Source organism: Centroberyx gerrardi, chromosome 6, assembly GCF_048128805.1.
Source record: "Centroberyx gerrardi isolate f3 chromosome 6, fCenGer3.hap1.cur.20231027, whole genome shotgun sequence".
Taxonomy (NCBI): Eukaryota; Metazoa; Chordata; class Actinopteri; order Beryciformes; family Berycidae; genus Centroberyx; species Centroberyx gerrardi.
This window is the reverse complement of record NC_136002.1, coordinates 14,657,376-14,680,922: the sequence shown is the minus strand read 5'-3', so window position 1 is coordinate 14,680,922 and position 23,547 is coordinate 14,657,376. Positions and strand designations below refer to the sequence as shown.

The 23,547-nt window shown below is 43.7% G+C and overlaps 1 protein-coding gene across 1 annotated transcript; it reads left to right on the top strand.

Moving 5' to 3' along the window:
* Positions 1–3,112: 3,112 nt before the first annotated feature.
* On the top strand, positions 3,113–14,908 carry ypel2b (yippee-like 2b). Its single transcript, XM_071925800.2, has 5 exons — positions 3,113–3,243; positions 9,232–9,463; positions 10,732–10,775; positions 11,346–11,454; positions 13,930–14,908. Exons 2-5 carry the CDS (start codon positions 9,347–9,349, stop codon positions 14,017–14,019), a joined length of 360 nt encoding a protein of 119 aa, XP_071781901.1. The 5' UTR covers positions 3,113–3,243; positions 9,232–9,346; the 3' UTR covers positions 14,020–14,908.
* Positions 14,909–23,547: the final 8,639 nt, after the last annotated feature.

Here is a 23,547-nt window from a genome sequence, read left to right as displayed (position 1 = left end):
GGGGGATGGGAGGCATCGATACAGTAAACCTAACTCCATAATATTCTCTCTACATGCTGGCTGATGACAGGTTCTGAGATTTGTGTTGCATTTCAAGGCTAATTAAGACCATGTGATCTTTCAAATCATACTTACATCATGGGAAAATGGTCCTTGAAATAGCGCTGGAAAGACTTAAAGGTTTTGAATTTCATAATTGATTCATGGCTTTTGACTTGACATCAATGCAGTTTTACTGATGCAAGGACGTTACTTTACCTTGTTAATGCCTTTAAGTAAAAAAACATGACAAATTGCAATATATCATGACCTAAGTATTGTGATAATATTGTATTAGAGGCGCTCTGGCAATTCCGACCAACACCAGCAGATGCAGCTTTAATTACCAATAATCATACTATAAAGCAAAGAATCTCTGTCTGTATGTGTGTCCTTCGCATATCTCGAGAACCGTTCGTCCGATCTACTTCACACTTGGCGGGTGTATTGCTGGGGACCCAAGGACGTGCAGTGTTGGATTGGACGCAACACGTTCAGTATTAATAAACTTTGAATAAACAAGTGAACAGCGCTCTGTGCAGCAGTGGGGCTCAAAGCAAGCGACTGATAGCCTACGCCTATTTTGAACGGGCACTGCACTAGTTATTATAATTACCAAGTCACTTTAGTGATGTTTGGTTGAATGAATGTTATTTTATCAGCTGCTTTATAATGGCCTGTTTTTTATGGTCATTTAAAACATTACAATAATATAGAAATCTGAACAGTTGTAAGATATTTTTATACGTGCCACAAGCAGCCCGAACACCTGCGACTACCTGTGGCAACTCAAAGGGCACCGACACACGAGTCCTCAGCTTCACTGACGCACTGAGATTTGGTTTCAAACGAGCTTGGACAGTGTGAGTATTGAGGTAGGCACCGCCACCGCTCCAGGATTAAGGTTTAGTCACAGGCAAATGAAAGTGATCTGTGGATTGTACTGTAAAAATGTCACTGTTTTTATATGTTGTTTGAATAGACAGTGCGTGACACGCCATAGCTTTGTTGTTAATTTTGTTTCTGAGTTTGTGTTTTTAGTTGAGTACTCTCTAGATTTTTCTCTGAATCCAAATGACTGAGGATTTGTCCCGTAATGAACATGGGGGAGAAATCTGCACAAGATTGAAAATGTTGTGTTTGATTTAGTTCAATTTAGAGTCTCATTTATTTCACCAGTGTTATAAAATGTGATAGTAAACATTGAAAATATGTTTTTTGTGAGGATGCTTTAAGGATACTTTAAAGTATTATGTAACCACAGGATATTGCCACTGGCTACATGTTGCTTGATTGAACATTATAGAAGCAGATGTCTAACATCGCCTTGCTCTCTACCTGGTTGTCAAAATTTGAATGTCTAAAGATCTTTAAGATTATTATACCACTGAAACTCTAATCCAAGTTCATGACCACTTAATGAGGGTCAGGTATGAATGTAGTATTGATTGAAAGTACTGTATGATGTTAGGTATATCAAAGTCAAAACAGTATTGCTGTTTTATTTTCTTTAATTTGTTGCCGGGCATTTTTCTTAGTGCCGTCCATGAGTTTTTTTTATGAATGAGATATGCTGAGGCGTTAATCTGATGTCCTTGTAGAAGGTCTGATGTTTTGGATTGTTTTGGAAAAATTACTCCTGTGCGGATAAGATCATTATTCTCTCAGTGAAAACATAGTAATCCAGCAATCATATTACAGATCTTAGAGAGATTAATATTGTTTTGATTACATTATTTGTGGTGTACTGTGTGTATTTTGCATGCTCCAATGAATATTTGTTAAGATGTTGTATGTTGTGATTTTGACTGTTATCTGTGGGACCTCGGTATGTGGGCCTGTTGAGATGCCTTATTCCACATATTTTATCTGATTTGCAGAGATCACGACGACTGAAGTTGTCTCAATCATATCAATAAACGCTGAAAAACATTTTTATACAAGTGATGTGTGTACTGTATGTGTGTATAGTGCATTCATGTTTTTATTAAGTTCTTTGTGCCAACTTTTCACTGTTTGATTTACACAGAAACAGAACAATCAGACATGACCGTTCTAGTGTAAATGCAACATCAGCATCACATTTATCAATGGATGGAGTTACAGGTCGACAGGAGATGGCGCTGTGGACTGATGGGATTTCACAAGTTTTCCCAGCAGCGTCTGTTTGTTGCATGATTGTTGCATGAAAATCATCCACATGGATACAACAGGGGTTTTTCAGCCACCTCACAGAAATAATCTCACTTTTTATAATAAGAGTTAAAAGAACTGCTGCGGCTGTCCATTAGCTCGTTCAATACGAGCTTCTCTCATTGAAGTGTTTCTCTCTTACAGTCTGCTCTTTCATAAAACTACGCTGGCAGGTATTTTCCAGAGAATTCAGTAAAATTTGATCCTCCGGTGAGATTATTGGTTACTGCCGTCTGCTCCCGACCAATATGCTTGGTGTTGCTATGCCGTATCGCTTTGTTCATTGGCTGATACGCCTGTCAGTTGTTCATCAAGTCGACGTCCAGTGTGGTTTTTGCCAAAGAGCCAACTGTCAAGATAGTTCACAGCCTATGGAAACCCTTGTCCGCTAAACCGGAACAGCGTACAACCGTCAAAAATCACAATATTAATGAATAGTTGTCTAGCTAGTTATTAGCTGCTAACAACAGCAGCTAATTTATGCAAGAAACATAATTTTCATCGCTGACATCAGACATCACCATACTACGCATGCGCGAAAAGAGCACTAGTACAACAATCATGTTTACACTATTTTGGAGACGTGTCTAGGTCTTACAACGCTGTCAGTTGCTCACGAAGACCTTAAACATCACAATGTCTGGCTAAATCACATCAGCCTCCCGCAGAATAAAGAGATATTGGCCCGAATGTGAGACACACTCTTTGACTCCCATCCAAAAAAGAAACGGTCCTGTCTGCATAACGGGATATAGGCGAAGGGGGAAGTAAGACGGAGTGACCCCTCTCGCTTCGCCAGGATACTTTCCCACTCTGCGCCCCCTCTCAAAACTCTGCTGGGCATCGCTGCGCGTCAAAACATTGCGTCTCTGCAGGACTTGCCAGGGCTCGAGAGGAAATTTGCCTGGAAAGGAATGCGAAAGGGGGTTTAGGATTGGCACTGCCACGAGGAAAACGAGGAGGTGCGACATTTTCTAGGCTACGTGGAGATCATTTTTCTTCCCTTCAAAGGTAAAATTATTTTTTCTGCACTGTGTTGCCAGTGATGCGTTTGTTGTTACGCAGTGTTTTCCTATCATGAAGCTTATTCTAGCTCTGGGCTACTTATGCACAGCTTGTACTTTTAATCGGGGCAACTTCTGACGTTAATTGACAGAGAATGCTGCATATCACACGACTTCAGGTAGACTCTAACTAAAATCACTATAATAATCCTATAATATTCCTATTGGGACTTATTGTTTTGTTGTTGTATCTGTATAGTATCCTTTCAGAATGGATTGTAGGATTGCTATAGTTATTTTTCGTTAGGGGGAAGATGCATGGCGGGCTGTGTTTGTTGTGGATGGGATGGTGAGGTCTGCAGTGGAGCTATCTAGTGGTTATTATTAGGACACGCTGTTTGTGGTGGCTGTCCTGCGTGTATGCGCCATCAGCTCTCTGGACGCAGTGAGCGGCGCGGCAGTCGCGCGTCAACAGTAATCAATGCGGGTTATCATAATACGCTCACGTCATCATAATCTCTGAAGGGAGTCATATGATTTCCATCGATCTGTCAAAGTCATTACAGATGTATAACGTTTTAAAGTGGATGCTTGCGTGCGTGTGTGTGCGCACGTGTGTGTGCACGTGTGCGCGCGTGTGTGTGTGTTTGGGTCGCAGGCAGCATTGCTGAGCTGAGGCATCCCCGCCATCTGTGCTGTGTGGCTGAAGTTCTGCCCTAGATAGAGTGAGCCACTGCCTGTGACCTGATTCATATCAATCACCCCACATTCACATAAACCTCCCACTGACACTTTCATTGTTCATATTTTGTGCGCATTTGTTGATGCAGTAGACCTGTGTTGAGGTGGAGGTTCTGAGACTATACCATCCAGTAAACGTCAGTGCTAATCAGGCTGATAGGTGGATTTGCTGTTTGGCCCAGAGAAAGTGCTAGATACAGTCCAGCCTAGACCTTCAGCTGCATAACTAGTGAACGGACAGCTTCTACTTAGACCAAATAGCCTTATCAAGTCGCAACCTTTCCACTCTTTGTAATCTATTTTCATTGCAGAGCATGTAGATAGGTATTGATCATGTGAGGAGTCGATACCCGGGGTTTGAAGCGGGGTCAGAGAGTTGTGGGCCCTGAAAGGTGATGCCTCGGCCTACGACACAGTGCTTACACTGACAGAACACTGTAATGGAGCGTCCAGGTGGCCCAAAGAGCGAAGGTGCGCACCATGATGAACCCACAGCTTTCATAGGTTTGAATCTTGATCATGACTTTTGTTACGCCGCCCCCCCCCCTCTCTTTCTCATCTTTTTCCTCTCTCCACTGTCATCTAACAGTGCAGAAATGCCTTAAAATGATATAAACAAATAGGAATCAGGTGTAAGCAGTGGACAATATGATCCCATTTAACCCCTTTGCACTTTTGTCTACAATCTACAAGGGAATACACCAGATTACATGTGTGACAAGCATGATCCTCATCATCCCCCTGTCCATACAGTACAACATAAAGACAGACCGAAGAAATGAAGAAAGGAGTACAGACAAAACAAGGGAGAGGAGACAAAATAATGGAGCAGGGAACAGACACGTTTGGGATGGAGGACCATCGCTTCATCAGTGAGATTCGATATGAGGGGAGGCAGAGAGGAGGGAGGAGGAGGGTGTTTTTTTCCTCTAGTCAGTGATGTCATTCTGCTCGATGCTGTTGGCCTTGATGAAACGCTGAACGGTGGATGAGATGAAAGTACATAAAGTACAGCAACCCTGTCGGTGCGGCTCAGTTCAGGATAGCAGGAACGCACTCCTCTTCTCTCCTCTTCCTCTCTTCCCTCTCTCCCTCTCTGTCCACTTGTAACTTTCTGCCTCCCCCCTTTCTTCCTCTCGTCCTCTCTCTCTCTCTCTCTCTCTCACTCATCACCATATCTCTCTCCTTCTCTCCTTCCCCTCTCTCTCTCTCTTTCTCTTGCTCCCTGTCATCGTTGGGCCCGGCAGAAACAGCAGCAGCGGCAGCATCAGTACGTTACATAACAAAGGTTGTTGTTGGGATACAAGGGCCCTTTTGGCTGGCGAGGCTCGTGGCACGTAGCCTTTTATGATGACACCCAGAAATGACCAGAACGGACAGCTCAGTAACCTCAAACGACCTGCAGACGGGCCGATGAATAGACAGAGTGACAGGGAACAAAAAAACATGCAAACAGGCCTGGAGGCACAGAGGCAGACAGGGAGAAAGACAAACTGATGACGGATAGATGGACAAACACACAAGACACACACACAGTTATGTGTTTGATAGCAGTGCTGAGACAGTCATGTTTGGAAAACCTTCTGCCACCAGTCTGCCTGTGCCTCTCTGATCAGTTTCTGTATCTTCTGATCCCTTATGCAATTTGTTATTCTGTCAAAGAACTTTTTATTGCAAAGCAGCCCAGATTGTGTCTTTGCGTCAGCGCTTTGTAGCGCATCAGCATCTTGTTCCCACAAACAATGTTGCCTTGCACAAATTGATTTTAGAGCTTGTCCTCCCCACCAAGAGAGCGCTGTCCTGTTTTTGGAAACAAATGGAAAATTATTATCAAATGTCTAAACGGCGTTGAACAAGTCCAGTACATGTTGATCTGTTGACTCTGGTGCTATGGCCTGTACCTGCTTCCCGTTTGTTATATGTTTTATAGCCTCCTGTTCTTTACAGGTAGTTATTTGGTTGTGATTTTGATAATTATCAAGTTTAAGTCTTAGGACACCAAGCTAAAGTTGATCTTTTTGTTTCAGCAGTTGACTCATCTACATTGTAATACAGACTTAATGTCAGAAAACATGTACGAGACAAACCACAATCAGCTTTTAATTATGTGAATGCATTGGCCTCCATGTTAAACCGTGTTAAAGAGATGAAGAACTAGCTACCACTATGGATATTTATAATGTAATTTTATATAATCAGATTTGTAAGACTTATCTGTTTTCATCCAAAACCACTGACATGCACTGGAAAAAAAACTGTTGCAAGAGCTGTAATGAGGGCCAGGGATTGTTTGCACTGCGATATGAGAGACTGAATGCAGATAACACAGACAGAGCTCCAGAGGGATTATATGTAGCCCATGGGAAGACATGTAATATGTGCAATATCCTGAGGAGATAATCATGCAACGTGTTCTCACAACAACGGCCCGAGATAATCAAACACTAAGTCACTGCTGTTAAAGGTCCATCTGCTGGGGGCCGTATTTGTTACATGCAGTACGTCAACATGCTGACAGTTAACTGTAACAAGATCCCACAGAGCTGTTTCTGTAGCTCCATATTTCAAGCTAACAACTCGTCTGTCTTGTCTGGCTTTGGCCTCTGATGGACAGGCAGACACTGCGAGGTTTTGTCCATATTTGGAGCATTACATTTGCATTTTAGGTATTTATTTAGCTGATGCTCTTATTCTGAGCGACATGCAGTGAATGGCGTGGTAGGAGAAGCTTAAATTCCTTGGTTACCTACATTAAGCACGAAACTAATGATTGAGCTCCAATCAGGCCAAAAGACCGGGTTGGGAATACAATGTTATTAATTTTTTTTCCACAGCATTTTCGCAGCGCCCATATCTTGAAAAATTGACTGGGACAGCAGGTTTTTCTAATTAGTTAAGGAAATCATGTGTGTGTTCCAGGGTTCGGGCCATTCATGAATTGAATTGAGAATGCATGGTAGATTCCAGTTCAGTTCCTGGAGTTGGAATTGGAATGTCACCCAGTTCTAAGGAAACAGAATGTAAATTGAATTGGAATGACAGCAAACAGAATTGAATTCCATGAAATTCCATGAAATTCCACTTCTAAGAGAGTTTGTCTTGACTTGCTAAACATTATAAATCAAACACTATGAATCAAATACATTCAAATAACACCTGATAGGTCCCTTTAACATTTTATGATATTCAGTATTGATAATATACAGTATAACACTATGCATTATCTCAGATATGTGGTAAGAAAAAACAAAAAAAACATGGAATTTAACAGAATTTCATAGAATTAAATTAAACTTCCTGAAATTCCAATTCAATTCCAATTCTGTTTCCTGTAGGTTTTTTCAAATTCCAATTCCAGTCCCTCAGTTGACTTGGAACTGATGAGTTCATTCATGCATTGACCCTACCCGACCTTGATGTGTTCACCATATACCAGTGAGTGGTGGCGGTGCTGTACGGCCGGACTTGACCACACAGATTAAATAAATCTCTTCCTTATCCTCTATGTTTTGTCCTAAAATGCCCGAGGAGCCTGTGTGTGTACTGTATCTATGTGTGTGTGTGTGTGTGTGTGTGTGTGTGTGTGTGTGTGTGTGTGTGTGTGTGTGTGTGTGCGCGTGCACCAGGGGTCCACACTGACAACTGCACTGAGTGTGTCTTTATGCAGCAGTCCCACGCTGCTGGCACCGAGTCAGAGGAGGGAAAACAAGGGCACGTCTCACTGCCTTATTTATATCCCACGGCCCTTCCCATCAGCACTGGAGCCTTCATCGGCCTTTGTCTGACACTCAAAACAATCGGATTGCGCCACAGTCAAGGAAGCCTCTTTCTTGTTTGTCCTGAAGTCACTGAGGCTTTCTGTCCTCCTTCAGTATTTTATTAGTTTTTCCAGATGGTGGAGTTCAGACAGACAGGAAAGAGAGGAGGCAAAAGTGGGACGGCATATTCTCAGCTTGATTAAACAACGGATATAAACTATAGAGCTATAGTTGTATACTACTGATGTAAACTGTAGAAATTGTTGGTTTGATTTTGTCAGGAAGAACATGTTTCCAGAGGGCTGGTTCTGTTCACTGTACTTTATACCATAAATCTATATTTGAAAGAGTTATATTAGTTGAAAAAGGCAGGTAAACTTTGTGTCAGACATTAAAAGTTGCATAATCTGCATTTAGTGACTTGACCCTCCTCCTGCATCCCTATGGAAAGTGGGTTAGATTAAATCTCTTGATTAATAGGATCAATTTAGTACCAAAACCGTATTACTGAAATTACAATTAAAATTGCATGAAGCAATAAAATCGCAAAGTCTCTAACTGGACTGCAAGCTGGCGAGCGCCGGCCCCAAACTATTTTGTCTCTCCTGTAAAGTTAGTCAAAACACACTTCCTGCCTCCTGGCTCTGGCACTCTGGGACAGTTTCCCAGGCCAGCTCACTAATCTACTCAGTCACCAGGGCACACCAGCACAAGTATTTTAAGGGCTTGGTCTATTTGGATATCATGGAGTGAGCATAGCAAGATCCTCACGGTTCTGCTTGGCTAAGCAGATTATCTCTGCAGCCTCGTCGTCTTAAACACAGAACGTGAGCGGGCCTTGCTGCCCGTGGGTACGGGAAGGCCTTCAGTTAACCCGAGTCAGTGCAGAATGGTTGGCGATAGGTAGAACTTGAACACGGGCTAATGGAGACGGGTTAGTAGCCCAGCACAGCCCTTTGGTAGCCTAAAGCTCTCCCTCGGCCAGGTGGGACTGATCTTTGGCCACTTGGTAGCTGTTTGGTTTCCTGTGTGGCGGAGGTGGAGGCCTGCTCCATGTTTGAATCTCATCTGTGAAACCAGAAGTTCTTCAGTTTTTTCAGCCTGAAGCCCACATGTGAAATCTAGTCTCTCAGCCTGGGACACAGGCTCATTAATAATGCACAACTTCTCATCATATCATCGCTGTAGGGTGAAAACCTTGTATCTCCTAAATGCCAACTTTTTAGGAACAAATGAAAAACAGCCATGTTTTAAGCTTGATGATGATGCATTTTTGATGTTATCCAGTGGGTTTTGAAAAGGTTTCATAAGCCCAAAAGGTCAGGACTTTTCTCCCCCCATAGAGGGCCATGTGATCCTCTGGAGGTTTTCACACAGCAGCAGCGATATGTTGCCCCAGCAGCAGCAGCCTGCGACCCAGTTTAGCTTGCAGCCCTTAAGGAACCAGCTGTTACACAACGGTGTAACCATTAGCCGCGGCTCTCCTCTGTCCTCAGGTGTGTGCCTCCCTCCCCACCGCCCACCACGGCCCTCACCTGTGTGTTGCGGTGCTTCCCCTGCGAGCCGACCTGGGCCGGCAGTCCCTTCTTGCACCGCCCGCCAACCCCGCCCATGGTCAGAATGACGCGCTCCAAGACCTTCCAGGCCTACCTGCCGAGCTGCCATCGAACCTACAGCTGCATCCACTGCCGAGCTCACCTGGCCAACCACGACGAGCTCATCTCCAAGGTAACCGGCGGTACTCTGCTCCAGTGGCTTGACTCATCTTACCGGCAGCGGTTGCCCCTGGAAACGGCCAGGACAATACTTACATTCAGGCAGCTAATTATTACACATGACACACTGTGAAAATGGAAGCTGGGGTTTGCAGGTAGATGTACTTTGCTTCAGGTTGTGTTGCAGAATCCCAGTTGATGTTTGTTTGGTTTAGAGTCAACAAATGTAGTTTTTTTGTTTTTTTTGTTAAAGCACATTTAATCTCATGGTCTCAATAGAATTTACAAGGGTTAAAAGCAGTTAAAAGAACGTCCATTAAAGATTAAAAGAGAGAGAGAAAGGATGAGGAATTGTAAACAAAGCCAGCAGACTGCACATCTGTACTGGATGCCTCTGCTGTCACATCATTGCCTGTGGATGGATTATGTTATAAGCTGGTTAGTGAATTGGATTATGAATGCACTATCACTTTTTCCATGTGCGATTACAAAAAACACTTCTCACCTGTTCACAAAGCCCTTCTGCCAGTCATAGTGTGTGCAGACAACACAGTCCCACTGAATAAATCTGTTAAATGTGTCTTTTCAATGAACTGCCTCCTATAGCAGACTTCATGTTATGGCAAACAAAGGCCTGCTAAATCTGTATACAGCATTAATCAGCCATGATGTTATCACAGTAACGTATTAGCAGTTATTGGGAGACCACACACTAATATAAGGTGAATATTAACTATAAATGTGTCTATTGTGCACAGAATGCAGTCGTACCATCTCAGCTTTTAAAATTAAAGTTGGCTATATTGGCATTACAAGAGAAAGTTGTGTTGCCATACAGTGTGAAGCATCATAGGTCAATATTACTACAATTACATACAGTACAATTATCATTGTAATATTTCAGTATATAGAGAACATACATACATACATACAGTATATACCGTATTATATAACACTCAACACAGCAAAGTAAACCACAGTATAGCATGCTACAGTGTCATATCTTAGTCAGTTCAAACCATTTCTCTCATCTGACAAGCACACACAAATTTAGCAGCAAGCCCAGCAGATTTCCCCTCCTCTCCAAGATTTCTTACCCTCCCCTGTCTCAAATCAACATGTGGTTGTCTGTCAAACCGGGGTGATTGTTTGATTGGAGCATTATGGTAATATAATAACATGTAATTATATTATATATAATTATGTAATACCCTGTTTCGCAACATTCTGTTTTCAGACTTTTTTTCTTTCTCTTCTCTCTCTCTCTCTCTCTCTCTGCAGTCGTTCCAGGGCAGCCAGGGCAGAGCTTACCTGTTCAACTCAGTGTGAGTATCCATCTGGAAAGCCGAAGTTTCTCTGGCTGCATTTTCACCCACCTGTTTGCACCGTGGCTCTGCAGCCAACTTCAGCGATAGGAAAATACTTCATGTGCATGCCGACGTTGAATTCAGCCATTTTAGACTTTAGATTTTGCTTTGACTGAAGAGAGCCAAGTGATTCACCATTAAGTATTTTAAAACAGGTTAATGATGCAAATGATGGGACATTGCGGTCATATATTGGTTTTAAAGCCCCGGTATAGGCGGAGCCAAAGTGTGGCCCGGAGCGCTGTCATTATCAGGAGAATCGAGTGAGAAAATTAGTTTGAATCTGTGCTGCGCGGCCTACTGCCCTCTGCGGCCTGCGGCGCTTACCAGTATGCACTGTGTGTGAGTGGGTGTGAGGCACAGTGACTCATTCTCAAGAGAGCGTACATGCAGCTGAACAAGTTTAAGTTGAACCACTTGCACACTATTTCTACTTTGCTCAAAGTTGATCTCTCTCTCTGTCTGTGTCTCTCTCTGTCTCTGCCTGTGTCTCTCTATCTCTCTGCCCACACGCGGCTCGTCTCTCAGGGTGAACGTCGGGTGTGGTCCTGCAGAAGAGAGAGTCCTGCTCACAGGCCTGCATGCTGTGGCAGATATCTACTGCGAGAACTGCAAGACCACCCTGGGCTGGAAATATGTAAGAGTCCTTGGCTGCTTCAATAATGCCTGCACAGCACAGAAACTGCTGCATCCACAGTCGGGGGAGGATAAACTGGGAGGTTGTTATTATAGTACAGCCTAATTTTATTTTGGACCCTAATTATATTTGGAGCTACAGCAGTGGGCTGAATCAATCGACAGAGAGATTTCTAAGAATGGATTTAGACATGAAGGAGAAGTCTTTTTTTACTTTATGTGATTCATAGCTGATGAGTTCCTCATGTTGAGGGAGAAATGAGAACATTGGATCACATAGGATTAAAAAACAGATTTTCATTGCCTGTGTCACTCCAGCCAGACGGTATGCCCACATTTTATTATAGATATCTACTGTATATAGTGTATACGACTCATTTTCATCATTTAAATAACTTTACAGCAAATTTTCAAGTGTAAATAAGTGTTGATTGGACTCATATAAATACTGGCAGTTTAATGCACATTGAAAATTTTACTGTGTACCTTTGGCCGTTGTTAGAGCTGCAGCTGCCCACAACAGACATGTCTGTAAGGCTGTGATATAGTGTCACCATCCACGTGCAGTATGTATTTAGTACAGGTGGTATTTTAGGCCCCATGTCTATGTGATCCGAACAGGATCCGCACAGGCTAGCTGTCCCATATATCAGCAGTGCTGAGCACGTGCAGCTGTCACCGGCAGATCTGTCAGCATGGAGGGGCGAGCAGACACTATAGGGCACGTGGCTCTCTCCACACACACACACACACACACATACAATATCCTTGTATTTTTCTTGTCTCCATTGACTTACACGCTTTCCCTAACCCCTAACCTTTATTTTAACATTCGCCGCTACGTCAAACCTCAAGTAACCCTGATTCTAACCCGAACCTTAACCTTTCACCCTGAAAATAACAATTTTCCTAATGACGTGAACCAGCTTCAAAAGTAACTACTTTTCTAGGTTGTCTATTCTTGTCAGGACATTCGGACCCCACCAGATAGTGAAAGCACAGGTCACACACATGCACAGGCACACAGATATAACTTAATGGAGGGCAGCCATTAATATCAGTTGCCGTTTTTCTGCAGTCGTCAATGTTCCAGCGAGAAGCTTGACCTACTGCACTTATACACCAGGAAATCTGAGAAGCTGCCTCTGCTGCTGCAGCTCCGAACCAAAATAGCCAAAGACATAACAAGGTATAGAAGCTTCACAGTAATTGTAGGCACATTGTAGGCATTAAGCTGACAAGAGGGGCTTACGATGAGTGAGCAGGTTTTGCACAAGGACACATGGCTGTTGACGGACGCACATAGAGGCTGAAAGTGGAAGTCGTCAGTTTGTGTCATTTTGTATGCCACAGGTTAGCATCTCAGCAAAATTCCTATGGAAAATATGAATGAGCTGTTTGAAAAATGCCAAAAATAAGGGCTGTATTATACAGGTACACGCAAGTTATGCTACATTTTGTTCCAGGGGTTAAAATGCATCCACTAGCATCAGCATGGACAATTTTGATCTTTTTCATCAATTTTTACTTTTAATATCGATTTTTGCTAATGGAATGCTAAACATCGGGGAAAGCGGACTACAATAGCACTGAAGCATTGCTTGGGACTTCCTTTAGCTCTCATCTTGTCCTGACTGTGTTGTACTTTCAAATCATTAAGATTTAAATAGTTATTATAGTTGCTATTGTTCAATATATAGTTATTGATGCCTTTTTCTCATTAGTTCTATCCAATTGTTGTGTTTTCAAGTTGTTGCTAGCTACAGGCTAACGACTGTTGTAGTCCCCTTTCCCAAACAATTAGCATTTTGCTAGCAACAATGATATAAAAAGTAAATGAAGGACAAAAATTCACAAAAGGTGATTTTAGTTGATGTATTTTATTTCATGGAACAAAACAAAGTATAGCAAGTAAGCGTCAGACTTTCTTTTTGGTGTTTCTTGCAAATCCCGTTCATATTTTCCATAGGGATTTTGAACAGCACACCAAATGGCAGAAATGCTAACTTTACAGCCTAGAAAATGACTTCACCTCTCTACTGGCCGTCACGAGGATCAAACCTGTGACCTTTCACTTACGGCACAGTCTCTCTAACCGCCAGGCCAGTCTGGTCTCAGTGAATCAGGGGGATCCAGTCCAGTCAGAGTTGTGTGTCTGCAGACTCCTCTGCAGTGCTCAGTGACTGACTGACTGTTATATAACAGGCTTCCATGCAGCCGGGAGCAGAGACAGGCGAGAGCAGTCAAGGATTTTCACATGCGGCTGAAAAAGACCGTCCTCTTAAAAACTGAGCCCGCTTCATTCTTCCTACACTATTTCTGTCTTTTCCCGCCCCTCTCTGTCTCCATGTATGTCTCTCTCTTGTCACCTTCTGTCTCCGTCTGTCTCTGTTTTTTTTTTTTTTTACTATATTCATATGAATTAACTACTGTCTCTCTCTCTCTCTCTCTCTCCCTCCTCTGCCACACCCTCCAGGAGCATGCCTTCGAGAGCAGTCAGAAGTACAAAGAGGGCAAGTTCATCATCGAGCTGGCCCACATGATCAAGGACAACGGCTGGGACTGAGGGACGAGCAGCCGGGACGCGACCGCAGCAGAGCCGGGGAGACGGGCGGGACAGACAGACAGATGAATGGATGGGGAGGGAGAGGGAGGGGGAGGGGGGGCGTCATGTGTGGTGGGTGAGTGTGTGACTTTGGTTTGGCTGATTTACCATTAACCTCTGTAACCTCTCCCCATTCCTCCCTCCCACCCCTCCTGGTGACTGACACACACACTCTCTCTCACACACACACACACACACACGTACTCCAAGGTGTGGCAATGCCTGGTCCTGCAGACTTCCAAGTAAACAACCAAGCAGCCAGTGTGTCTACAGAAGGAAGTTGCTGGGGTTGGCACACTAGCCATTATGTACACATGCATACGTGTACACACACACACACACACACACTCAAGGTTCCAGACATCCCAGCCTGACAGACCAACAGAGAGACAGACTAGACAGGCTTGTATGGTACTAGCGGGACTAGGAGAAAACAAGAGGTCTCATTTTCACTAACAAAAATGTTTTACTGAAACAGTTGGGATTTAATAACTCATTTCAACACCAGAAGAAAGACGTAAAACTTTAAAAAAGGGGGGAAACACTCACTCTGAAACTGCTGGGAGACAACTTCAGTGTACGAAGGATTTGACCCCGTCTAACCCGAACGTGAAAATCAGTGGCAGCAGAGTTGTGAACGGGTCACTGAGTTGAAAGTGAGCCAGAGAGAGGCCGGGCGGCCGGCCTGGCAGGGTTCAGCGGGCCCGGTTAGAGAGCTGATGGGCATTCACTCTGTCCCCAGTGTGAATGAGATGACCTAAGATGATTATAACAAATCCAGCTGATCTGGGCCATGCCAGCTGGGCCAGTGATGAGGCCTGGCGCTGAGGCTTGGCACGGAGGCCCGAGCACATGGGCGTGGAGTGGGGGGGGGGGGAGGAGGTGGGAGGGGGGGGCGCTGTCTACCAGGCCGCCCGACACGGAAGGGAGATCCTGATCCAGTTATGCAGCGGCGGCGTTTACGGCGGCTGCCGGCTAGGATCCGCTCCAGGTCTTAGCTGCGGCACGGCTTTAGGAGGGGCAGGCTGGGATGAGAGTGAAAGGGATACAAACAGCCATCGGCTCGTCCTAAAACCTCTGAGGAATTTGACCTCACGGCAGCGAAGCAGGTCCTTTTGGATTTTAGTCATCCTTCGATACACCGAGTCGTGTAATGTGATCTGCTGGTCCTCTCTGTGTATGTCTGGTGTCGGTGATGCATCGCTGCATCTACTTCTGTTACTCGGCCGGATAGAATTACACAACATAAGCGTGTCTCAGGTGAAAAACTTTGGCTGGGTTTCCCAAAGGTATTGGTAGCAGCGTGAGCATCCTTCTGCCGGTGGAGGTCAGTGGACAAAGACGATGCTCTGCAGGCTTGGAGAACAGCTAGTGATCAGTGCAGAAAACACAGCCCCGGCTCAGAAACTGAGAAAGAAATGGCTTAGTTATGACTGGTATTCAGCGACCCAGGGGGAAGCGCAAAGGAAAATGTAATCAGTTCAATTCAGGTAAAAAAAGAATAAGATGTTGTTTAATGAAGTTATCAGGTTTCCACATGACCGCAGTGGTATGTACAGAAGATGCATATAATGAAAAGGGTAATGGCTATCACTCTTAGGCTCTCTCTCAGTCTGGGATGACTGCTGTTAGACTGCTGTTACACTGTCTTTCACTAACTGGCCCTAACAAAACGACATTATCTCCTAACAGTAACCTACTCTGGGCAACATTCTGAGGCAATGTCAATGGAGAGTTTTGACAACTTTATTTTTCTTAATGCTTTTGTTCCTTAAAACACCACCATATTATCCACTTTAATTTTGTCCCAGTTACAAATTTATATCACTATTCCTTTTTTTATTCTTATTCTGTACCAACATTGCCCATCTCCATTGCCTTAAAAAGTTGCTCATGCATCATGGGCCTTAGGGTTATGACACCTGGGCAATATTTGAGGCAACATTGATGGTTAACATTGGTCAAGTCTCTGACATTTGGTATGGAGCCTACATTGCGACTCTCTATTGCTAAAGCCGGGATCCTGCTTAATGCTTTGAATGTGTTATTGTCTCTGATGGAAATGCATTCATTCCAAATGAGAGAATCCATTACTGCTGCCTCATTCCCTTGCAGATGCGATGATGATGCATGCATAAACTAAAAAGAATGTTTTTGTGGCCAGTTTTTTTGTGACGTCTCCATGAAATGTTGGCGGTGAGAACATTTTGTGAGAATTAGAGTTGCACTGAAAACTCATGCTGTAATACTACAATCAATAACCACGTCTAATCAGTTTCGTCTCAATACATTTGAGCCATGGGATCCTTCTGTTGAACTCTGCACACACACAGTTTGCAGCAACACAAAAGCATTATGGATTAAGTGTGATCCCGGTGTTAGAGAGGTTTTGTGAAGTTAGTTGCCCTGTGTGTGACACTTTGTTTCCTGTTGTTGCGAACATTGCCCTAAAAGTTGCCCAGTGTATGCCAGGCTTTGTTCAAACCTATCCAATTACAACCAAACCTGAACAGAATAATCTCTTCAGAGACTACAGCAGCGGACTGACAGGCAGCTCAGGCCACCAGTCAGACGCTGTGAGAATAACCCAGCACAACCAAAGAACCCACCCATCAACAATAAATTGACCAAACAAAAATCTCATTTTGCTTGGACAAAGTGTTGCAAAACAAGGGGGTGTGTATAGCTGAAAGCCAAGTTTGTGGATAGCCTTTCTCTGTGATATATAATGCATTATGATTTTGTAAACAAAAGATCTTAATATATGAATATATTCTATTTACTGTATTCGCCATGAGGATTACCATTCATGTCAACCTCTGTGTTACAGACTGTAAATAGTGTTAATGTATTGTGTTTTATCTATGATCCATATGATGATGAATGAATATGATTTTAGGTCATGTCATGCTTTCTCTCTGGTACCCCACATTGGCTGTACGATACTTACTACTTTTTTACTGAAAATGTTTCAATTTTAATGTCTTTTGTAAAGGAGGATGCTGATGCTGACTATATATCATTGGATCTTCATCTATTAAAACGCACCTTGATATCTGTATGGAATATAGTGTTGGTTTCTTCTCATGGAATCTTACATCTTATGCTTAATGTTGTGCTTCATGCGCTCTAAGTAACCTAATTGGATCTTTTGTATAAATTGCAGTTTAAAGTATTGTCTCCAACATCGTTACATGGGGGGATGTTAATGGTAATTTTACATTTAAATGGTGGAGGCATATAAAGAACAGTTAAACTAGTCTACACAAAAAAGGGAAGTTTCATTCCATCTTTAATATTCACTTAAAAGCTTACTTTTATGGCACCTACTCTTACAAAATGGTAGTAATTTATGGAACTTTTTAAAGTAGCAGGTAACTTAAATGCTTAGTTGACAAAAAGACAACACTTGGATAGATTTTACAGATAATGACTAAACTTCAGGTAATTTTTTAAAGTAAGTTTAAAGTAAGCGCAAGTATCACTGCATTTACACCCTATTAAAGCACACCTTAGAGCGTTCTTGCTGGAGCAAACACAGCGGTAATAACAGTAATGGTGAGAGAGATGATGAAGCGTGCACATTAATGATGAGCTGGATGTTTTGTGTGAACAACCAGTCCAACACCAGGCTTCACAGTCAGGAAGCAGCACTGAGCCGCCGGAGCTGTGATCACTGAAGGTGATGTGTCAGAGCACCTCCCTCACAGTTTTATTGTCCCCATGGTAACAAGTGCATCAACTGGAAAAAACAACAACAACAGCAGCTTTGTTTCCCCTCCGCTAGCTTGCTGCTCTCATGGACCGGTCTGCTTATCACATCTTGCCTCGGTCCTAAAATTAATGTGTGAATGATGCTCCGGGCATGTGGTGTTTTCTTTGAGGGTGGAATGGATTACGAGGTGTGGAGTGTGTGTGTGTGTGTGTGTGTGTGTGTGTGTGTGTGTGTGGAGGGGGCATGAGTGGGTGGTATAAGAGTCACACCTGTTAGTCATACATTTATCTAGCCTCTGGTCTTGCTTACTTTTCCTCCTGTCTTTCCTTACCTCCGCCCTTTGCTTTGCTCACCTGTCTGGTATCACTTCCCTCCCTTCCCTTTCCTCCACTGTCCTCTCCTCCTCCTCCTCTTCCTCCACTCCCTCCCTCCCTGCTCTCCTTCGCCCTCCCTCTCCCCTGGGCCTTCCCTCCCTCCCATCCTTCGTTCTGCTTTTCTTTCCTCCCTTCCTCTCCCTTCCTTGTCACCTTTTTCCTCCTCCCTCTTCCCTCTCTCCTCCTCCTCCTCGTGTCTTGATGTGGTGCGGTGTCTCCAAGGAGCCTCCCTCTCTCTCTCTCTCTCTCTCTCTCTCTCTCTCTCTCTCTCTCTCTTCCTCTCTCTCTGTCCGACTCGGCCAACACACTCCAAATATCACTGCAGCAGATGGTGCCGTGTTTGCATTGGGCCGGGTCTCCTAGCAACCCCGGCTCTCTCTTTCCTAAAGCGGAGCTGTGGAGGTGTCATGCACTGTCTGGGTCTACCCCCCCCCCCTCTCCCCCCTCTCCCTCCCTCTCTCTCTCCCTCTCTCTCTCTCTCTCTCTCTCTCTCTCTCTGTTTGATTGACCTGACTGTCTCTCTACGTTGATGTCTATGTTTCCGTCTGTCTCTGTCTCTCTCCAATGCAAAACTAGGGCAGGACGACTGTTTGGCTTACTATACGTACGTGACAATTCAACTAGATGCACAATACGTGCAGGATGAGGCAAAATGACCGAAGCCACCACCACCCCCCTCCCCCCGAGAAAAAAAACGTGATTTTTCACCCTATATGACCTAGATTTTACAGTTGTCCATGTTGTGTCTGCGGGGAAAGATCACATCTGGGTCACGTTGGGTTTAAAAACAATGTTGTGATTCCAGCTGCTGAAATCTGCATCTGTATGTCGGCGTGACATGAATGGGCTATAAACAGGGATTCTGATTTTCTTTTTTCATCATTTTTGTTTTTATATCCCAGGACCCAAATATGAATTGTTTACTACCATCCTGGGAGTGTTGACATGTTGGGCGACATCATGCAGTCGTGTTGCTGTTTCTGTGACAGACGGTCTGCTCTGCCCAGACACAGGCCTCGCTTAATAAAGACAGGAGGGCAAATAAGGACTTGCATCCTGACATGGTATTGGCTGCTGTGTTCCCATGCTGCCTCTGGCCTGTAGACACACACACACACACACACACACACACACACACACACATTTGCATTACTGTACTTATGAGACATTCACTACACTACATTAATTTCCTAACCCCTAACACTTACCCTAACCTACACCTAATCCTAATTCTAATCCTAACTCTACACCTAAACTGATTTTCTTCATCTTTCTATCCTTGTGAGAACATTTGGTCCTCATAAGGAATGGAAAATACAAGAGCACACGCGTGCACACACACACACACACACACACACACACACAGTCTCTAATGGCTTGCAATATTACCATCCAACATACTCAGACTCACAAACATTTGCACTCACACACACAAACACAAACTGTAATGGCTTGCAATATTATCATCTATAGTGCACAGACTCATAAACACACACACACACACACACTCACACACTCACACACAGCCACCGCCGCGACACTTTAGAATTGCAACTATAAAGGGACATAATACACAATAAAAGCACCAACCACACAGCGGATTATGACGCCCCTACACTTGATTTATTGCTTTAATCTGCTCTTCCAGCTGCATCACACAGACAACACAAACGCTTAATCGTCCTCCTTGAAGTCTGTTGACTCGCAGCACACAGGAAAACAACCGCTTGCTTCACGATAGCTGTGAATAACGTTTCTTTGTGTGTGTGTGTGTGTGTGTGTGTGTGTTCAGTAAATAAAAACAGTGGCTATAGCTTCTGAAAAGGTTCTGTTAAAAAAACCCTCAGCAGCAGCACTCTCCCTATGACTGCTAGGTATTGATGATCGATAGGAGGCCATAAAGAGTTTACAGGGGAATGACTGCACCGCCATCTGAAAGCTGCCTCTCTGTCTCTGTGAGGGGAAACATCGGCCCGGAGGGAAGCCGAGCGCCGGCTGCTTGTTGTTTGTTGACTCGGGTCGAGCGGCCCGCAGCCCCCGGTGGAGCGGGACAGGCTTTTCTTCCTCGTCCTGTGACCTCATGTGTGTGTCAGGCACTCAAAGACGGGCCGCGGCCGGGGCGCAATGTGCAAGGCAAGCACAAAACAATGCAGTCAAAGGCCTCCAGTGAAGGCGGCCCGAGTGATGACATTTTACTGTTCAGATGGCCGACACCCGCATTCAAATTAACCCCTCTAGACAGTAAGAGCATTCATATGGCTTTGCAGTACAAGGGCTGCTTTCTCAGTGCAGCTCCGTCCCTGTCAGGTATCCATCGGCAACCCAGACTTCCATGTTCTGCATCACTTGGTATCACAGTGGTTCTCAAGCTGTGGTCAGGTCGCACCTGGGACTGGTGAGGTGAATTATTAATTGTGAACAGAATGTAGTAAATTTTTTATGATAAATGCCTTTTATTGACTAAATAAAGTGTATCTACAGCTTCTATGCTTCCTCTAATGGACAATCAAGTGAGAATGATCTCCTTTGAAGAAGTTGTCTGTGTGCGCAAGGTTGTAAACCAAAAAAGTTCAGAGCCACTGTGTTATTTTACCAGTTCTGAGTAGCCTGAATGTGGTCTAGGACAGGGGTTCCCAAACTTTTTCATGTCAAGGACCCCTAAAAAGATACACATTAGACCATGATCCCCAATTTGATAAAATGTTGTCCTTTGTTGTTTGATATGACTTGGTACAGGGTAGAGAGTCATCCTTATACATTTTTTCATTGTGATACATTATAGGGAGTAGTTAAATTTTTTAAAAAATCCAAATTTTGCTGGGAACCATCTGGTACCCATTCAACGACCCCTGGTGGTCCCTGGACCCCAGTTTGGGAACCACTGGGCTAAGTTATATTGCTTGTTACTCAGTATTTCAGGAAGAAGGATAGCCATGTGAGCAGGTAACTCTTGTTAATAACTTCTTTATTTCCGTCCATTCACAGAGGTCAACAGTAGTTATCACTTAATCCAGTTGTTTAAATGATCCAAAATAGCAGAAATTAAATCTGATTATTTGAGTGTTAGCTTGCTAACTAGGAAACCCCCACACAGTTAAAATGGATAAAAGGGACACCTCTTGGTGTAACATACAAAGATAATCCTTCATGATACACATAAGATGTCTGCGAATGGGATTTTGGCCACGTTGTCATGGAAATGAACCTTGATCATGTGCCGTCAGTACATGAGCCTCAGTAACACATCGGCAGTCTGAGACTTGTACTGTACCAAAGCCTTATTTCCATGACAACATTATCAAAAGTTATATGTAGCAGCCTTCATAGACTTACCAGGCAAACAGACACTGAATATGGATTTTAATGGAAATACCCATTCCATCCACTCTAATTCTGTGATAATTCTGCATTGTGAAACACTCAGCAGCAGTGGGAGTGATAAACAACAGGTTTGGTTTAACATGTATCATTCAGCTGTTTTCATGGGGATCAAGGTCCAGCTTATAAAGAACATGAATTCTTATTATAAAGAACACTATCCATCTCAGTTGGGTGAAACAATAATAAAAGATGTTTCTGAATGGATAATAGGATTAATTATCTGGGTGTGCCAAAAGCATTCTGGAGCCAAAAACCTTGGAATACTGAAAATGTATGGAAGTAAGTGTCTGTAATGTTAAATTATGGGTTAATCGTAGATTTTGGAAAAACTCTCCATTGCCATTGGTGTGTGAATATCATGTTGCTGTTATTTTGTTGGGACAGAGTCGGGGATCGGGGGGCCGCTAGGGAAGTCTGGGCCTGCTGACAAACACAACACTGGACCAAAGATATATTGGACCGCAGAAAGCTGTATGAATCCTTTCTGTACCAATTTGATGACTGACTATGGCTGTATTTACAAAGGAACAGAAAATGTGATTTATCAATTAATGTATCCCAGGTGTGATGTATGTCTGCTGTTGGGTTTGACTGATATGGATTTTTAAAGGCCAATACCAATACGTTCCAGATTGTGTTAAAATCTTGAAATTTGGCCATTTTCATGCCAAAAATGACACAGATCCAATGTTTTCCCTCAAATTTTATTCTTGTCAGGTTGGAAAAGCTTCTGAAACATCATTTAGAGCATGGGACAATAAAACTTTCTATTGAAACCCACACTAATGAAACTCAAAACTATAGCAGCTCCCACCCTGCCCATTCAATGTGAAACTCTGGGGTACATAACAAATAACTAAAATGTGCAAAGAAATCAAATTTCAGCACAGGTGTTACAGTTTTCATGAGCTGTAGGGAAGGAAGGAACCTCCATCATAACGTTTTGTCATTTTTCAGCAGCAGTGAACAGATCAGATCCTGGCTCACAGGTGGTTTACAAATCAGACCTTTACTCTCTTCCTGTGTGTGTCCAGCTTCTGTCTGTCTTCCATGTGGCTCGAATCACCAAGAACAAACTGAACAAATGCACATCGGTGTGCTTGGTGAGATAAAGTGAGTTATATCTGAGGCTCTTTGGTCCCTGTTGGATCCTGACCCAGGGGGGAGACAAACACAGACAGAGAGGCTGCTGCTGCTGCTAGGAGACCTGCTGTAAGCTGGAGCCCAGCTCAGGACTGCAGACACTATAAATAGCTCAGGCTTTCTTTCTCTCAACCCCCCCCCCCCCCTCCTTTCCCCCTCTCCCTCTCTGCTATGTAACCACCCACCCTGTCCCCATGTGACAGAACAGCAGCACCAAGCAAAACAACACAGCACCGCACCATCGCATACTGTACCACACAAATCAGAGAGGAGGGCGACCTTCTCCCTGCTGAACATGGTCATTAGAGATGTTAAGTCACTGAGGGAGAAGTACAGAACAAAGAGTATAAGCAGTGATCAAGAGTGGGGTTGCTTTCCCTCAGTTTGGTCTAAATTCACCTGTTCGTCTAGGGGAACGTGTTTCATAATGTGATACTTTATTTATCCTCGACAATCTGGCAACTTCATCAGCAAGCTTCTCCTCTGCAGCGCCTGTTTCCCTCCCAGATCGGTGCTCTAACCCTCTGAACTCACAAGATTTACCCAAACACAAAGAGATTCATGGATGTATGAACAGTCACCATGTATCAGAGGTAATAGTTTGAGGCGATGTCCATGTGCAACTTTGTCAACAACAATGATATGCCATCTTTTCATTTTGTTCCCTCCTGCCCAGTTTCTTTCTCACATTGATTTCGGTCTATTTTTATTCCTGCTGATAGTAGTGGTGCCCATCTGCATTTCCTCAAGAGGTCGCCCAGGTCAACAAAAGAGATTAAAAAAAAAACCAAAACATTTCCAGCAAACCAAAAGGTTAATGTTGGAGATATCGAAGCTGAATAGATGCCAGGTTAGGAATAAATAAAGGAGGGAATA

Coding starts and splice junctions, on each gene's coding strand:
- ypel2b (XM_071925800.2), top strand. CDS start 9,347: ATGGTCAGAATGACGCGCTCCAAGACCTTCCAGGCCTACCTGCCGAGC. Junction 10,776..11,345: donor GCTTACCTGTTCAACTCAGT/GTGAGTATCCAT, acceptor CTCGTCTCTCAG/GGTGAACGTCGGGTGTGGTC. Junction 11,455..13,929: donor CCACCCTGGGCTGGAAATAT/GTAAGAGTCCTT, acceptor CACACCCTCCAG/GAGCATGCCTTCGAGAGCAG.